The sequence below is a fragment of the Mercenaria mercenaria genome, chromosome 5, assembly GCF_021730395.1.
Source record: "Mercenaria mercenaria strain notata chromosome 5, MADL_Memer_1, whole genome shotgun sequence".
NCBI lineage: Eukaryota > Metazoa > Mollusca > Bivalvia > Venerida > Veneridae > Mercenaria > Mercenaria mercenaria.
In genome coordinates, this window is record NC_069365.1 from 59,638,113 (window position 1) to 59,656,266 (window position 18,154).

The following is an 18,154-nucleotide window of genomic DNA, read 5'->3' on the forward strand; positions in this document are numbered from 1 at the left end:
AGAAACTACCGGCATAAATTGGCATAAGTGGTGGCATTCTGAGAAATCCAAGATGGCGTCCAAGATGGCCGCCAAAAATTAAAAACATAATTTTTTTGCAATTTTGTGGACCCCTATATTGCACATAATGATTTTGATTAATTTTTATGTCTTAAATATGCAAGAATACACATTGATATGACCATTTATTGGTAAATTTCGTGAATAATCCATTAATATTGCCAAAAAATAGACAAAATGTTTCCATAAAATGGTTAAATTTAGGGTATGGGGTGGCGTTTTTAACAGCAGAACAAAGGTATGTTTACGAAATTTGAATAGATTTGTGCATGGAAATCAACTGTAACCTTCAGGTAATAAAAATAGTTACATGACATAAGAAAAGAGTTTAATACTTGAATCCATAAGCTTTCATAAGTGGGTGGGGTAATTTTGCACGCGTTTTAGATATAAATGCGCACACCGTTACATTTTATATTTTAAAACTACTTATTAAACTTTACCTGTTAGCTTTGATTGCTCTGTGTGCATAGTGTTACAATCATGCTAAATTTAGGCTAAAAGAATGTACTATCTGAAAGCGAAAATCAAAAATGGCTTCAAAAATGGCTGCCATTTACACTGAAAATGGTCCAATATAAGGCTAAATTTCATTCATATGAGTGGCAATTGGACTTAATGACATAAAATTAACAAAACATATTGTATCAAACAGAATTTATTCATATTTATTCATTTTGGATAGAAAACAAATATTTAATATACTTTTAAAAGCTTTAATAAACAGATGGGGTACTCTGACATGCGTTTTTAGCTCACCAGAACACAAAGTGCTAAAGGTCAGCTATTGTGAGCGGTCATTGTCCGGTGTCCGTCGGCATCCGTCTTGCGTCGTCCGTCAACATTTGCCTTGTGAACACTCTAGAGGCCACATTTGTGACCCAATCATTATGAAACTTGGTCAGAATGTTAATCTTGATGATTTCTAGGTCAAGTTTGAAACTGGTCATGTGGGGTCAAAAACTAGGTCAGTAGGCAAGATCAAAGGTAAAGCTTGGGAACACTCTGGAGGCCACAGTTGTGATTCAATCTTTATGAAACTTAGTCAGAATGTTTGTCTTGATGATTTCTAGGTCAAATTCGAATCAGGGTTATGTGGGGTCAAAACTAAGTCTTCTGGTCAAATCAAAGGAAAAGCTTGTGAACACTTTAGAGGCCACAATTTTGATTCAATCTTTATGAAACTTGGTCAGAATGTTTGTCTTGGTGATTTTTAGGTCAATGGGTAATGTGGGGTTAAAAACTAGGTCACTAGGCCAGATCAAAGGAAAAGCTTGTGAACACTCTACAGGCCAAAGTTGTGGCCCAATCTTTATGAAACTTGGTCTTGATGATTTCTAGGTCACGTTCGAATCTGGGTCATATTGAGTCCGACCCAGCTTGTGAAACTTGATCAGAATGTTTGTCTTGATAATTTCTAGGTCAAGTTCGAATCTGGGTCATGTGGGGTCAAAAACCAGGTCAGTAGGCCAGATCAAAGGAAAAAATTTGTGAACACTCTATAGACCACAGTTGTAACTCAATCTTTATGAAACTTGGTCAGAATGTTTGTCTTGATGATTTCAATTTGGGTCATTTGGGGTCAAAAACTAGGTCACATGGTCAAATCAAAGGAAAAGTTTGTGAACACTCTAAAGGCAATGGTTTTGACTCAATCTATATGAAACTTAGTCAGAATGTTTGTCTTGATGATCTTTAGATTAAATCCGAAACTGGGTCATTTGGGGTCAAAAACTAGATCAGTAGGCCAGATCAACTCTGGTAAGCGATAAAGGGCCATCATGGCCCTCTTGTTACTTTACAGTACCGTACTGATGTATCGATTTATTGATACACGCCCCTTGTGGTATTTCTAAGGTTATAAAATTAATGTAACTTTTCTTTAATCCAAAACAGTCGCAACAAATCTATATTTGCTTAAAACAAAATGAATTCATCGAATTTTGGATATACTTCAGTTCTGTAGAAATGTATTACTGACTACATGTAATGTAGTGTAACTGAATAACACAAAGTTAGATAAATGGCAAACTTAAAGTTTGCTTTAACTGTAAACAGTAGGGTAAGACTGTATGGGACAGCTTTAGTTTATAAGTCTTATAAGTCATAAGTTGCACCAAAAGCTAATATTGTAAACACGTTTTGGCATGTATCTGTGTTGTCAATGCAGCCTTTACATTCACAGGCATGTGTACATGGCTGCTCATTTCTTGTGCAAATGCAGTTACCAGAGCAAATATCTTTACAGAGACACACTAGGTCACTTAGGAGTTCGGGTGCTGCAGCAGGCTGAGACGTTATATGTGGTTTTTTTACGAGAACGATACTTGAACGCAAGGAATTTAAAAAGACAATTTGAAGACCCATAAAGATACCCCACAAAAGCAGTGGCAGCAGACTTAGACTTGAAAAATGTCTGTTTTTGGACAAATAAAATCTGTAAAAAGATCCTTTGGAAGCAAAGAATGCACCCAAGAATAATAATAGAAGACTCGGTTTGATTGAGTCTGTTCATGAGAGATAATGAAATGTGCAACACCTCTAAAGTTAACGGTCTTCCTGGTGCCAAGACTGGATGTATATGCCAAGTCTAATATCATCCTACCATCAGCTTCTTCATGACTTGATTCCATTTGATAAACAAAAGAAACAGCACTACAACGGACTCGTAGGAGTTTTTCATCCATACCACCTGAAACAAAAATAACTTTATCTGTCTCTAGCAGATTATGACAATTTTCTGTCAAATATCTTGTATACAGCTTTATTAACTCATTCTTGTTTTTGCTCCTAGTCAAGACTTTTTCCCAGTCAGGAATCAACATAGCAACTGGCGCAGTGATACTAGTGTTACCACGTTTCCTGCGTGTCTTGGACTTCAAGCTATCTGTCAAATATCGGTCAAAGACAACATGAACCTGTTTACAATGCAAACTGCTTTTAAGGATATAGCTCCAAAACCCAGAGGCCATCTGAATGTATATGTCTTTAGAAGGTTGTAGCATTTGAACAATAGCCATAGCATCAAAAATCAGACTTCTTCGTTGACATCATGTCTCCGTCATCAGAAAACAAACTAAGTGGTACAGGAGCATTTTCAAATGAAAGGACTCGTTCAAGTGGCACTTTCTTGGGAGCATTGATGGCCAACAGTCTTAAATACATTTCCTCTCCATTTATACTGACAGCCTTTGAATTAACAAAATCATTGTCCTGAACAAATTATTCCGTTGTAGAAATAATTCATGGAAGTATTTTGGACTTGTCTACTCGTTTTAACCCCATGATTTGATTGATTCTTGTTTATTTAGAAATTTGACAAGGTCATGCACTGTTTACATTTTGGGTTTCAATATTTTATTACATTGACATTGTGTATCATTGTAAAATCTATCAGGAACAATAATTGTAAAATATTTTCTTCTAGATTTACCCTTTTTAGGTTTTATTAGTATGCAATTTTATGTATTTCTACATTGTTTACATTTATTCATTTGAATGTTCCCGCTTCAAAACATTAACCAGTGATATGGCTATTTGTACCTTAACAATTTGGTCCTACCCCAAAATACTATTGGTAACCAACAAAATTTTTGCAGCAACAAAATAAGTGTTAAAGTGATAGTAAATGAAACAGATATGGACATATAAGATTAATCCTACTTACCAGTTTCTTCCATTCCCAATGATCAGCTATTCTTCGTGTTATTTTATAGGACGACAACCAAATGAGTTACTCTTGATCAAACAAGGCACAGCCTAGTTTGTTCCGTAAATACTGGTAGGTAAATATTTAAAGTAAAACTGATGTAAGCTCTTATTAAACGCTTAATGTGTTTATTACAATAAAAAACAGGTGTAGGTTAAGAAAAGGTGACTTAAGTCAGAAAAAAAGATACAAAATATACTCAATACTCTTAAGTCTGGCTATTTTCAGTGAAAGATGTGACCATTTTGAAAGCCACCTTGGATTCTACATATCAGTTTACACATTCTTCTTGCTCAAATATAACATGTTTTCAACATTATATATACAAACAGTGCTTGGAGTTGGTAGGGGATGTCAGTTTCTAGTCATATTAATCATTTATATTTATTTCTAAAATTCATGTCAAATTACCCCACCCACTTATAAAAGCTTACGAATTTAAAAAATCTATTTTTTTCTAACTCTTTGTATATTTTTTCAATATCTGAATGTTACATTTCATATCTGAGCATAAATGCTTGTACATTTTGTCATATCCTTTTACCTGCTGTTAAAAATAACACCCAATACCCTAAAATAATCAATTCCGAGGGAACGATTTTCTACTTTTTTGCAAAATTTACAGAAATATATATAAAAAACAACTAAATAATGTAATTCCAATGTGTATCCGTGCATATAAAGACATAAAACATAATTAAAATCATTAAGTGCAACACTGGGGTCCACAAAGCTGAAAAAAGTGATATTTTTTATTTTTGGCGGCCATCTTGGACGCCATCTTGGATTTCTCAGAACGCCACCATTTATGCCGATTTATGCCGGTAGTTTCATAAACTGCAGACTTCTACAAACATTTTTGTATATAACTTATATTGTTGTACAAGGGGGGGGGGGGGGGGTCCAGGTTCATATTTTTTAAAGCCAGAAAGTCACCCTACCATGTCACTACATGACGTGATTTCACTATGTGATTACTGTTGATTTTTTATTCATACAAAATTACCTTCGTAGAATGCATGACGTTTCTAAAGCCATCGTGTGCCAGTCACTGGGCCTGTTATGTAAAAAAGGACATACCGACAATGGACTCATCGCTGGTCGACCTAATCAACTGCTCTGTGCTAAATATGCTTCACTTTTAAATACAATTCGTTTGATCATTTATCTAGCTCATTACTTGGTACTAAAAACATATACATGCACAAAACTGTTTTTGTTTCCTTTTGATAATTTGCTTATGATGATGAATAAACAAACAGTGTTAATGATAAACGGTTCTGTTGAATCTGAAATAATAGCTGCATGAAGTTGTCACGACAATGGCCAAAATTGAATACCGAGCTGCACGATATTCAACTTTCGAGCTTTGACTTCCGCCCCAGTACCCCCGCCCCAGTATCCCCACCCCACACACTCCCACAAAGGGAGGAAAAGAATATCGTGCTGCACCATGTATATGACACAGTTAGATCTAGTTCCTATTGTTTACAACTTAGGTTTTTGAACCCTAATTTTTCACTTGGCATGGTCACAGAGGTGTAAATTAATGCTGGTTTCTGTTTAAATAATCACACGTGTATCAATTTAATTATCAAATATATAAATATATACTGAAACCCGCCATACGGCAGGTTAACTTTTAATAACATTAGCAATACATTATATCAACATCACGACAATTCAACACGGTTCATCTCTGAAACAGAGTTCATGACACTACACAACTCGTCATCTCTGCGCCTAACAGAATTCATGAACACATCATTTTATCACTGTATATCACAAGTTCGGGGTCAAATGCTGGCATGGGTCTCGAGGGGGTAGCCAACGTCACTAGGCTGCACCAATGAAAACCTTGAGTAACGCCCACCGTCTCAAAATAGGCTCTACCAGTAAGTCACATGTCACACCTTCAAGTTTGGTGACCCTGTAAATGCTTTAGCAGCTGAGTGGCAGTGGCGAAAGGCGAGTCTCCGGCGCCTTTATATAACTGGAACCCGTGACTAAGGGAAGGACACCCCGACAGAAAAACTACCGGCCCTCCAGGTTAGGGGGTTTCCTGCATGGCCAATCACCAGGCAGTGTAAAAGACTTGCGATTACGGAAACCTTAAATGCGCAAATCGCACAGCGGGTTGTTCCCTCAACAGCTGTGGATAATTCCAGTACAAAGGACAGCATGACGTAAGTGGATGAAAGCCTTACGGAAGTCCACAGGCCGACGTCCCTATGTACGCCGAAAGATATTCTTAACATTGGATGCTGGAACGTAAGAACCATGTACAGCACTGGAAAAACAGCTCAAGTCGATCAAGAGATGAGCAGATACAACATAGATATACTTGGACTAAGTGAAGTTAGATGGCCCCATAGCGGTAAAACAGCACTGCAAAATGGGAAATTAATTCTGTACTCGGACAGAGACGATGGGTCACATCAAGAGGGAGTAGGAGTGATGTTATCGGCGAAAGCAAAGAAGTCCCTAATGGAGTGGAAACCAATCAGCGAGAGATGTATGTATGCTAGACTATACACCACCACCCTAAAAATCAGTTTGATTGTAGTATATGGACCAACGAACGATAACACCGAAGAAGTAAAAGAACGATTCTTAGAACAACTACAAGATGTTCTTTCAACTGCTCCAAAACATTACATCAAAATAATTATGGGTGACTTTAATGCAAAGGTCGGAAGTAACAACAAGACACATGAAAATGTAATGGGAAAACATGGCGTGGGCAATAGAAATGACAATGGTGAAAGGTTACTTGAATTCTGCGGAATAAACAACTTAGTGATCACAGGAACCATATTTCCTCACAAATTACGACACAAGATATCTTGGATTTCACCAGATGGTAGAACTGAAAACCAGATAGACCATCTATTGATTTCGAAACAACACAGAACATCAATTATGGATACAAGAGCAATGAGAGGGGCTGATGTCAGCAGTGATCATGAACTTATCCGAAGTAAAATTAGATTCAAGCTGAGGAAACCAAAACAAAATGCAAGCACATGCAGAAAGAAATATGATACCACCAAATTACAGCAGCCAGAGAAAAGAAGAGCTTTCTCATTAGAACTCAAAAACAGATTTCAAGTTTTAGAGGAATTAGACAGCATTGAAATCATATGGGAATCCATGGAAAAAGGATATATTGAAACAGCAAACAACATCCTAGGAATAAAGGAAAAAGGTCAAAAACCTTGGATTAGCAAAGACTCATGGAAACAAGTTAATGAAAGAAAGCATTTAAAGCAGCAAATTACAAACTGCAAATCTGAAAGGCTGAAGAACAACTTAAGATCTCAATATGCAGAAAAAGACAAAGAAGTCAAGAATAGCATGAGAAATGACAAAAGGAAGTGGACTGAAGACCTTATATCTGAAGCAGAAAGAGCAGCCAACTACGGACACATGAAAACAGTCTACGAAATTACAAGGGTCATAAGCAATGAGAGAAAGAACACAACACCCATAATAAAGGATAAGACAGGCAAAGTATTAAGTAACCAGAATGATCGTTTGACGAGATGGAAAGAACACTTCGAAGAAGTCCTTAACCGCCCACAGCCTGAAAATCCACTTGATATCAGAAATGAAAACGAGACACTTGAAAATATAGACACTGATCCCATACGGAAAGATGAGATAACCAAAGCCTTAATGAAATTAAAGAATGGTAAATCTGGAGGAATGGATGACATAACAGCGAGATTCTAAAAGCAGACATGGAAACAACATCAGTCTACTTAATGAAATTATTTAAAGCTATATGGGACCAAGAAGTCATTCCTACCAAACGGAACAAAGGGCTGATTGTTAAAATACCTAAGAAAGGAGACCACTCCATATGCGACAACTATAGAGGCATCACTTTACTATCTGTGCCCAGCAAAGTCTTCTCAAGAATCTTAATATCAAGGATTCAAAGTGAAGTCGAAAATAAACTACGTGAAGAACAAGCTGGATTTAGAAGTGGAAGGAGCACAACAGAACAATTATTCACTCTACGTAACATCATCGAACAATGTAATGAATGGAATGCTCCACTGTTCATCAACTTTGTAGACTTCGAAAAAGCATTCGATTCCATCCACAGAGAAAGCTAATGGTCCATCATGAATGTATATGGCATCCCTGATAAGATGATAAGACTAGTAAAACTATTGTACGAATCATTCAGAGAAACTGAAAGAAAACGCAAGCAGTATTGGACTGAAAATAAGTTCAAGAAAAACAAAAGTGATGAGACTGAATGCTAGGATCCAAACACCAGTCAAAATAGACCAAACAAACATAGAAGATGTAGAAACATTCACATATCTGGGTGGAATAATTACATCAAAAGGAGGCAGTGACGAAGACATCGATAGCAGAATAGGCAAAGGCAGAAATCAATTTCGCAGACTGAGAAAAATCTGGACATCCTCTATCTTCTCCATCCAGACTAAAGTCAAACTCTTCAACAGCTTAGTCATGTCAGTACTACTCTATGGGAGTGAAACATGGAAAGCAACAGAACAAGACAAAAAGAAACTTGATACATTTCAGAACAGATGCCTGAGGCAGATTTTTAGGATAAGATGGCCAAACAAAATCAGAAACGAAGACCTACACAAGAGAGCTAAAACGACCAAAGCCAGTGAAACAGTCACAATCAGAAAATGGAAGTGGATTGGCCACATCTTAAGACAAGAAAACACCATCTGCAACACAGCACTAACATGGCAGCCAGAGGGAAAAAGAAAAGTGGGCAGACCAAAGACAACATGGAGAAGGACAACCGAACAAGAACGAAAACGGCTCGGATGGAACAGTTGGGCAACAGCTAGAACAGCTGCAAAAGACCGGACTCAATGGAAACAGCGCATTAAGGCCTTATACACCAATGAGTGTGAAGAGGATAGGTGAGGTGAGGTGATATCACAAGTTCATGTATTAATAAACCTTAACACCATCATTAGCACATGAATAAACACAGTTCATCTCTAAAACAGAGTTCAAGTTTGTATGAACACACACACCTGCACATGTAATCCAAGAATGAATTTAATTAAAAACAAAATTGTATAAATATTTATGTAAACATAAGGTAATTAATAACTGTAAACGAAGGAAAAAACATGACATAATTATTTGGCTGTAAGTTAGCGGAGGGCGGGAGGGTTTTTCGAAAAAGAACGTGTGATCAGTTCGAAGAAAAAAACAACAGTGAAGAAAAGGGTTAACTCTAAACAAAGGACTGGCCTCAAACTACGTCAGAAACCGCGGAGAAATACAGTCTAATGCGCCAAGAATAAACCAATCAAAAAGTACTTAACAAAATGTAATTCGGAACTATGACCAATGAAATTTAATAACTCAAAAATTATGGACTGGTTTATTCTCTAACTATTCTCAAGAAAGGTAATTACAGACAAGAGTAAGTAAACATGGGTAGCAAGAGTTATCACTCGCTAATTAAATATTTTAAAGCTAAACCTTAAAATAAACCAATTAGCTCCTTCAATAAGGGAAATGAAAACGACAAATAATATATATGAATTTTAATGCCAAATATAATCACACGTGTATCAATTTAATTATCAAATATATAAATATATACTGAAAACCGCCAAATTACAGCCAAAACAAGCAAAACATCGGCAAATAAACATAAGGCAAACGACACATATAAACAAGGCAATAAAGGAAAAAATAATAAGGCAAGCAAGCAAGACAAAGCAAACAAAGTCAAGGCAAACAATCGTATCAGAACAAAAGGAATCCATGTCATAAGAAAATTATTTTATTGCTAGATAAACAAGGCTATTGTATTGATAAAATTTGACAACAACTAGTGACACTAAACTAAGGGAGCTAACAATGATATAATAACAATGACTTTCTCTTTCGCGATTGTCTACCTTAGTAACTAATGAAAATGTAGGTAATCTGATTTTTACCTTTTTTGTTCATCAATCATTTAAGTGTGTTAAGGCAAGTGCGCAATTACGTTTTTCAAATAATGACCTAAACGAGCTGAACCTTCAAAATTCAAATGAAGTCCCCCGTCCAGCGTTGCAAAGAGATTCCTTTTAACCACACCTGTAGTAAAAAAAGGTCTGTATGACTTAATAAATTTGAAATTTAGTTCCTTGGCATATACATCGGCAAGCGATTTATTATATTCTTTAATCCTCTCAGAAGTTATTTCCATAGCTACTGGACGGGGCAAAATGGAGGACACAATAATATATACCTTTTTAGATTTTTTACGAACAATGGCCAATAAATTAGTTAGGGCTGATTGCATATCTCTTACTGACCAATTGTTGCTAATATTATTTATACCTACATGCAGTATCAAATAATCAACATTAGTTAAAGAAGTGACTTTTTGATCAAAAAGATGTTGCAATTTACCTATAGTTGCCCCCCCCCCCCCCCCCCCCCCCCCTAAAAGACAAATTAGTAACACCTTCAATATGTGGTAAATGCTTCACTATGGAATCCCCAACAATGAGAACTTTACGGATTTTGTGACAGTCTGCAAAGAAAAAACAAGTATTAGAAACACGCAAAAGTAATCATAACATAAAAATAAATAATTATAAAGACAATATGATTAAAACAAGTAAATAGTACTGGCAATACTTTCGAACTGAGTTTGAATCTCAGTTTACTGTCAAGTATACACAGAAGATGCCTAAATAACTATTCAGACTATCAGAGGAAATAATTTAAAACTATATATACACTTTCATAATCTAATTTATACTTAGACAAAAAAACATAACACAAATGGGTATACAATCTGAAAAGTCTCAAAACATGATAAAATGAAAAAGAACGTGTGATCAGTTCGAAGACAAAAACAACAGTGAAGAAAAGGGTTAACGCTAAACAAAGGACTGGCCTCAAACTACGTCAGAAACCGCGGGGAAATACAGTCTAATGCGCCAAGAATAAACCAATCAAAAAGTACTTAACAAAATGTAATTCGGAACTATGACCAATGAAATTTAATAACTCAAAAATTATGGACTGGTTTATTCTAACTATTCTCAAGAAAGGTAATTACAGACAAGAGTAAGTAAACATGGGTAGCAAGAGTTATCACTCGCTAATTAAATATTTTAAAGCTAAACCTTAAAATAAACCAATTAAAGCTGGTTTCTGTTTAAATGCCATTGTGGATGTATTTTTGACATGTTGGTAGGAAAAATGGGAGAGGAAGTTGTATTTGGTGAAGTGAAACTCAATTCTAGTATGAGTAGTACTTCCAGGTCACAGCAGTGTGATTTTGATGTGATTTTACAGTAAGCAAATGTGACAAGAGAAATCTCTCTTAGAAGACACATGACCCCTACTTTTCTCTTCATTTTATATCAGTTTTATAATAACTCTTTAAAATGAGGTAAGGATTTGTTCTCTGAAATGGGTCTAGCTAGGTTTGGTAGCTGTTTAAAAAAGTCAGTGATACTATTTAGTGGTGTGTGACCTATCTGGTTCATCGTACTTGAAAGGGGAACAAAAATAGCGTTACTACATTAGCTTTTCGCCGGAGTGTAAGAGTTGTCGAACATCTACCGTTCAGAGGATTATGATACCAAAATGGGTGAAATTCATGCAAAATATGTTTCTGGTATTATTTAAGGATAGCATATGCACTGTCAGATCTAAAAAATGTCGTGCTCATCATGTATATGATGTAGATAGATCTAGTTCCTATTATTTTACAAGTTAGGTGCATGTTTGCATCATGTTCATTTGATACTCAAAAGGGGAACAATACCAGTGTTACTATATAAGCATTTTGCCGGACTGTAATAGTTGTCGAACATCTAGCGTCAGTGGATTCGTTTTTTACATAATTCATGAATGACAGTGAAATGATTGAAATTCATGTAAAAATATGTTTCTGATATTATTTAAGGATAGTCTATGCATTACTGTCTAACACAACAATGCGACAGAAGGACATATAAAACTAAACATTTGAATTGGCGCATCGCTAATAAATGTTCTTTATTTATCGAATTAACCGCCTCGATGCCTAATGGTAGAGTGGCGGGAAGTCGTGGGTTCGATTCCCGGCCGCGTAATACCAAAGACGTGAAAAATGGTACCACGCTCAGCATTAAAAGGGAAACTGGCTTTTCTTCTCTTATACCGTTGTGGCGATGGATTCCATCAGGAATGAGGTGTCAAAAGTGATTATTATAAGTTGTAGATCGACCTAAAATGAATTAAGTATAAATCGAGTTTTGCAACAGTTGGTGCCGATTTAAAATTAAAGATAACGTCAAGATTTCTGTTTTAGGACTAGATCTACTTTTTAATTTTTCAGCGATATCATAATCAGATAATCTTTCACATCTCCGTTCCCATTAAGCGTACACGATCATAACAACTGGACATCATATTGAAGAATGGATGGACACCGCAAAATGACGACCTACAAAATGTAAACTTTATGTTGATATTCTTTCTTACAAAATTTGTTAGTACCATCTCCGTCAGTAAAGTGCATATTCATGGTAACAATCTGTTATCACACTTTGGTTGTTAGCTACCTATGACGCTTATTTTTCTGATTGCTTCCGAAAACATCGAGACGTTCTACATTTTGTCCCCTGAATGTCGGCATGAAACTACTTTTTTTTCATGAGGATCGGACACAGTACCATACGAAGGCAGCATGATGACCAAAGTACCTGCAATACGGAGAAAATCGCTAGATAGGGTATGTATTGTAGGCCATAAAATGATTATCGAGAATTTTCCAACATTTTGGAAGGGCGTTTACAGACCCTTAATTTCTTATTCAATCTTTTATCTACGAGAAAAAGAAAAGGGCATCATAATCGCGCTGGAAAGTAATTTCAAACCAAATAGATGTAAAAAAGAATGCCAGTGATTAATGTTAATTATATAAAGCCAGGCACTGTGGCATTGATTAAAGACTTAACTATGTTTCATTTTTATGGTTTATTGTATGATTTAGCACCAGATCATGACTTCTGAAACGTTTTAAATTGCGATGTACCAGAAAACAAAAATTTCATTTAACAATAGATAAATGGAATACGTTATCAAATCAGAAAATAATAGACTTGAAGAAATTCTGTATTGAGCAGGTCTACATACATATTCTTTAAAATATTGAATCTGACAAAAAATGTTATAAAACTAAAGGTAACAGACTTAATAATCAGAAATGAATGTAACATGCACTTTAATATCATTTTTGCTACCTTCATATACCAACCTGTCCACTGTTGCACTGTTATTATTTTTTCATACGTTATATAAAAGACACAAGTTGGCCTAACGTACATGTATATTAACTTTCAGAATGCATTTATCTAATGGCTTGCCGGTCAATAGTAAAGATTTGGAGTCAATAGTTTTAACGTATGACTGGCAAGCCATTCAATAAGTGGTTTATTACATGACGTCAGAAATAAATATTCTTATTACATACTCGTTTCTATTCCCAGTTAAGTTACACTGGTACCGGAAACGTCAATATTTTCCCATACACTGACGCCTGAATTTCATATCGGGTGTGTGACGTAATTCAGTGTGTGTTGTTGCATTATTTTTTCTATTTAGTTCAGTATTGTCAATCCTATTCAGGCTATTGAGCATATTTATGATATTTATATAATATCTATACATGTAGATGCGTATGTAATAAAAAGGTTATTATCTTTGCATCGGGAAATATGCATTCGTTCAGCTAACAACCTATAAATACTAATAAACTTTGATAATGTGGCAGTTGACCAGTTGACAAACGACACTGTTTATTTTCCAATACAGGTAAATCCGATGTATTTGCTTTACAATGGATCTATGACGGATTATCATTGAACACCACCAGACTTTTTGGACTCAACTGCCACATTATCAAAGCTTATTTGTACCACTCGTATAACACGCTTTATATTTCCAAATATTATCAGTGAGTGCGTTGGGTTTTACGGCGAATCGATACAAAACGGTCATATATCGCCGAGGACAAATATTACCAATATGCTATGTACATGAAGTATTGTCTTTAGTGGTAAGGAAAAATGCACCGTCCAATAGTATTTCAAAGTTTTCAAGCTTGTTTCATAAAGGAATGCGCATTCAGCAATTAAAACACGAACAAAAATATCAACTTGTCAAACAGTTATGACTTAGTCTAACTGATATATGAAAATATAATGAAACGGAGTGAAATATAACTGGCATTGGAAGAAAGTATATCAGACACCTGCATTTTTTTCTTCAACACTATTACCTTAATTTTTTTTTGAAAAATTGATACAGAAAATTGTAATAATTGTGTAACATTAAAATTAATGTTTTATTTACGCATTCAATTGTACTTGCTAGTTGAAATTTTACCTGTTTCTGACATAAAAATACAAGCTGTATGGAGCTTTAAATGAAATTTCGGGGAAAGAAATTTAGAAGGCAGCATGGTTTTGCAAAAGGTGACTAGTGTGGCAACGTTAAATGTCGCAACGCCGCTAAATGTCGCAGCCAACGTTAAATGTCGCAAGGTTGACGTTAAATATCGCAACCACCGCTAAATGTCGCAAAATCTTCTGCCGCTAAATGTCGCACCTTTAACGTTAAATGTCGCAAAAATTTGCCCACCGTTATCTGTCGCAACACCAACGCTAAATGTCGCACAGCAAAATAAGGTGAGTTAAACAGTCTTTACAACTTAGAGATAAGACTGGGTAATGCATGCTTGATTTTGGAAGGGCTGAATTGACCTTTCACTCTAATCTGCACGTTTGCTTTTCAGTGGTTCCGCATCATACATACGTTATATATTTCTTATCTAAAGGTTTGAGCACTAACGTGGTACTCGCCACAGTATACTAGATTTATTTCAGGTCTGAACTATGTAATTCTATGGTTGTCTGTTTAGCTCATGAGACATTAAGCTCGCGCTCCGTATTGTTGCGCGTTGTATCGCATGTCTTTAGTCGACCTAAATTTCGTTACACAACAGACCGGGGGTCAAAAATTGTTGATGGAGGAGTGAGGGTGGGGGGGCACCAGTTTAAAACACAATCGTCCCCGGCGACGTGCGGTAGATACGGGGTTCCTCTGTCCGTAATTGTGGGAAAGTTTTTTATATACAGGTATGAAATGTTGACCTGTGGTGCATGTTTGTCTATTTTTAGGTACGTACTATAGGGCCTCTCCCCTTATTTTGGGCGGTTAGGGTCTTTTCCCATTGACAATTTTGAAATACAAGTATGGAATGCTGGACTTTAATTGCATTTTTGTTCAAAATTTCGGTGTATTGGAGGGGTTATCCCTGTCATTTTCGAGGGCTCAGGGTCTCTCCCCGGGAAAGTTTGAAAAACAGGTTAAAATGGTTGCCTCTGGTGCATTTTTAAGGTACCTCTACAACGGCCATCCGGCCCCGTCCCAAAGTCAAGGTCCCGTAGGGTCCTCCTATTAACTGCTGTAAGCATTGTAGGCAGGCCATCTCCGCCTCACAACTCACCCCGGGTTCCTACCAAACAAGAATTTTTCCCGAATGGCGGCCACCCGTGCCGGGTGGGGGACGACCCCCTCTACAACGGCCACTCGGTCCGATCCAAACGTCAAGGTCTGGGGTGGATTTGGGGGTGCCCAAACTGAAAAATGTGAAAATTTCCCAAAACGGCCTCGGACCAAGTTTGAGACCCGCTCACGAGTAAACAAAAGTTTTCCCGGGGTAGCCGCTATGCTGGCCCCCATACGCCTTCACCCTCTACAACGGCCACCCAGTCCCGTCCCAAAATCAAGGTCCCGTAGGGTCCTCCTATTAACTGCTGTAAGCATTTTAGGCCACCCCCGCCTCACACTCCACCCCGGGTTCCTCCCAAACAAGAGTTTTCCCCGAATGGCGGCCACCCGTGCCGGGTGGGGGACGACCCCCTATTCAACGGCCAGTACTGGAGGGGTACTCCGCCCGTTTTAAGGAGTCAATGGTTCTTCCCCCTGGGGAATTTTGAAATATTTGTATAAAATGTTCGTCTCTGGGGCGTTTTGGGTCTACATTTTGAGAAAATATTATTTCCAAAAAAGTTGGGTGCAACTTTGATGAGTATAAGTTACTAGTAAGCCAACAAGGGTGGGGTTTTGGGTGGGGGAGGTGGGGGGGGATATTGGCTCGGGCAACAATCCAGGCCTGTTATACTACTGTATGTTCAACTACGCGACACGAAGACTGTGTGTTGTACCAGCTGTAGAAAACGAAGGTTTTCTATTAATCAGCCATGGGTTCTATAATTATCTTTGTTTGGAGGTTTACACTTAAAGTCATAAGGTAACTATCAAGCTTCAATGGCGGAGAAAAATCCTATGTGACCCTCTGTACATTCTTTCAGGTAAAGCGGGAATTTTGATATTATTTTACTTTTAGTCTCTTAAAATTGTTTGGTTTAGTCTCATTCCCCTCATTATCCTACTTTTCCGCCTACCCACACATAACCCCCCTCTCCCCCCCCCCCCCCCCCCCCCCCCCCCCCCTTCAAAAATGTAAATACTTATATTTTCTATTAATTGTCTTGGTGATGTGTGTTTGTGTCTTAGATTTCTGTGTCGTTATTCATCCAGTCCCCCCCCATACCCAACCCCCACAAACATACAACACTATTACTTAATCGTATTTAGTTAGAAGAAACCTCAGAATATTTCTGTCCTAAAACACTGGCCCTATTACAAAATAATTTCACAAATACTTTTCTGGCGTATCTGTTCAATCAAGGTGTGGAACTCAGGTGAGCGATCTAGGGCCAACAAGGCCCTCTTGTTGCTATACGTAACAGCACTTATCATTAAGATAATTATTTGTATTACATAAACCTGTTAATTTTTCTTCCCTCAAAAAAGTAAATATACACAAGGAATTGATAATCATAGTGTCAAATAGGAAGTGCGACATTTAGCGTTGGTGTTGCGACATATAACGGTGGGCAAATTTTTGCGACATTTAACGTTAAAGGTGCGACATTTAGCGGCAGACGATTTTGCGACATTTAGCGGTGGTTGCGACATTTAACGTCAACCTTGCGACATTTAACGGTGGTTGCGACATTTAGCGGCGTTGCGACTTTTAACGTTGCCACAACAACTAGTATTGAAAGTTATTAATCTTCAAAACTCTGTTGCCAACCATTATCGTCACTGGCAGCTTTCATCTAATTCAAACGAAACGCTGTATACATTAAGATCAAGTGGACAAGCACATATTGACATATTGTCTGAGGTTTCTTGTTCGATTATTGGTTCTGAGTTAAGACCCTTTCTGGACTTTGTATTAATATATACTACCTATCATTTTAAGGCATGTCTCATACTATATTAGCATTACTCCTGTCTATTTTGTTCTAATCATTATATAATTACTAACAGTAAATGTAAGATATCCGGCTCCTCATTCTTTTCTGTTGCAACTGTATGCATTGGTTAATGATTCTCAACAACCGTTCCCGCTTGGACACTGTTTTGGTCATACACGTTATGCTGGCAAACAAAGTAAAGTGCAATCAGTATTCGTGTTCACTAAGTGTTTTGGAGACTCAGTCGTTGTTTATTTTTTTTTTACAATTTACACTATAATAGTCACAAGCGAAGATCATTGACATTATAGTCAGCAGCCTATATCCTTTTAAACACCTAGCTGATTTTTGCAGCAAATGCTATTTATGTTTAAGTGGGTATATTTTTTTCTCAGTATCACAGAATATTTCCAGGGAAACGCAGGAAGAAGAAATGAACTCTAAACTGATATTACAGAAAACTGGTATCAGGCGAGACAGCTACTATCAGGCGAGACAACAGCTATCAGGCGAGACAATAACTATCAGGCGAGACAACAGTGATATATCGGTATTGATATTGAGATGCTGATGTTAATTGCCTTCGGATATTTTCACCTAAATGGCAAGGTTTGAATATAAATTATTTTAGATTTGGCGTTCTCGCTCTCTCTTGTGTGAGAAATGTATTTTACATATCATTAACGAAAGTATTTTACAAATAGTATTTTACCCCAGGACAACTCCTCCCTTTGATTTTGTTAAACTATGTATAATGGTTACTAAACTGTGTTTAATAAAATCTGTAAAAAGATCATTGGGAAGCAAAGAATGCAATCGAAAAGAATAATAGCAGACTCTGTTCATCTGAAACCATGCATTGTCTCTTGTGAAAGAAAACATAAAGTTTAGCGAAAACTGCCAGGTATCAAGAATTTTTTTTTAAAAAAAAAAACACTTTCTCTTTTCACAACTCCAATTTTCCAATCGGGGAATGAGCTTTATTGACAATAAATATATTTCGCCATTTTGAGAAAACAGTTTGCTGCACTAAAAGATACAA

The 18,154-nt window shown here is 36.8% G+C and overlaps 2 protein-coding genes across 2 annotated transcripts; both read left to right on the forward strand.

Annotated features, from left to right (window-relative positions):
* The first annotated feature begins 6,049 nt into the window (after positions 1–6,049).
* Positions 6,050–7,504, forward strand: LOC128557340 (uncharacterized). The gene has a single exon (XM_053544634.1). It carries the CDS (start codon positions 6,050–6,052, stop codon positions 7,502–7,504), a length of 1,455 nt encoding a protein of 484 aa, XP_053400609.1.
* Positions 7,505–7,512: 8 nt separating this feature from the next.
* LOC128557341 (uncharacterized) lies at positions 7,513–17,683 on the forward strand. Its single transcript, XM_053544635.1, has 3 exons — positions 7,513–7,795; positions 7,968–8,691; positions 17,527–17,683. The coding sequence occupies exons 1-3, from the start codon at positions 7,513–7,515 to the stop codon at positions 17,681–17,683; spliced, it is 1,164 nt and encodes a 387-aa protein (XP_053400610.1).
* Positions 17,684–18,154: the final 471 nt, after the last annotated feature.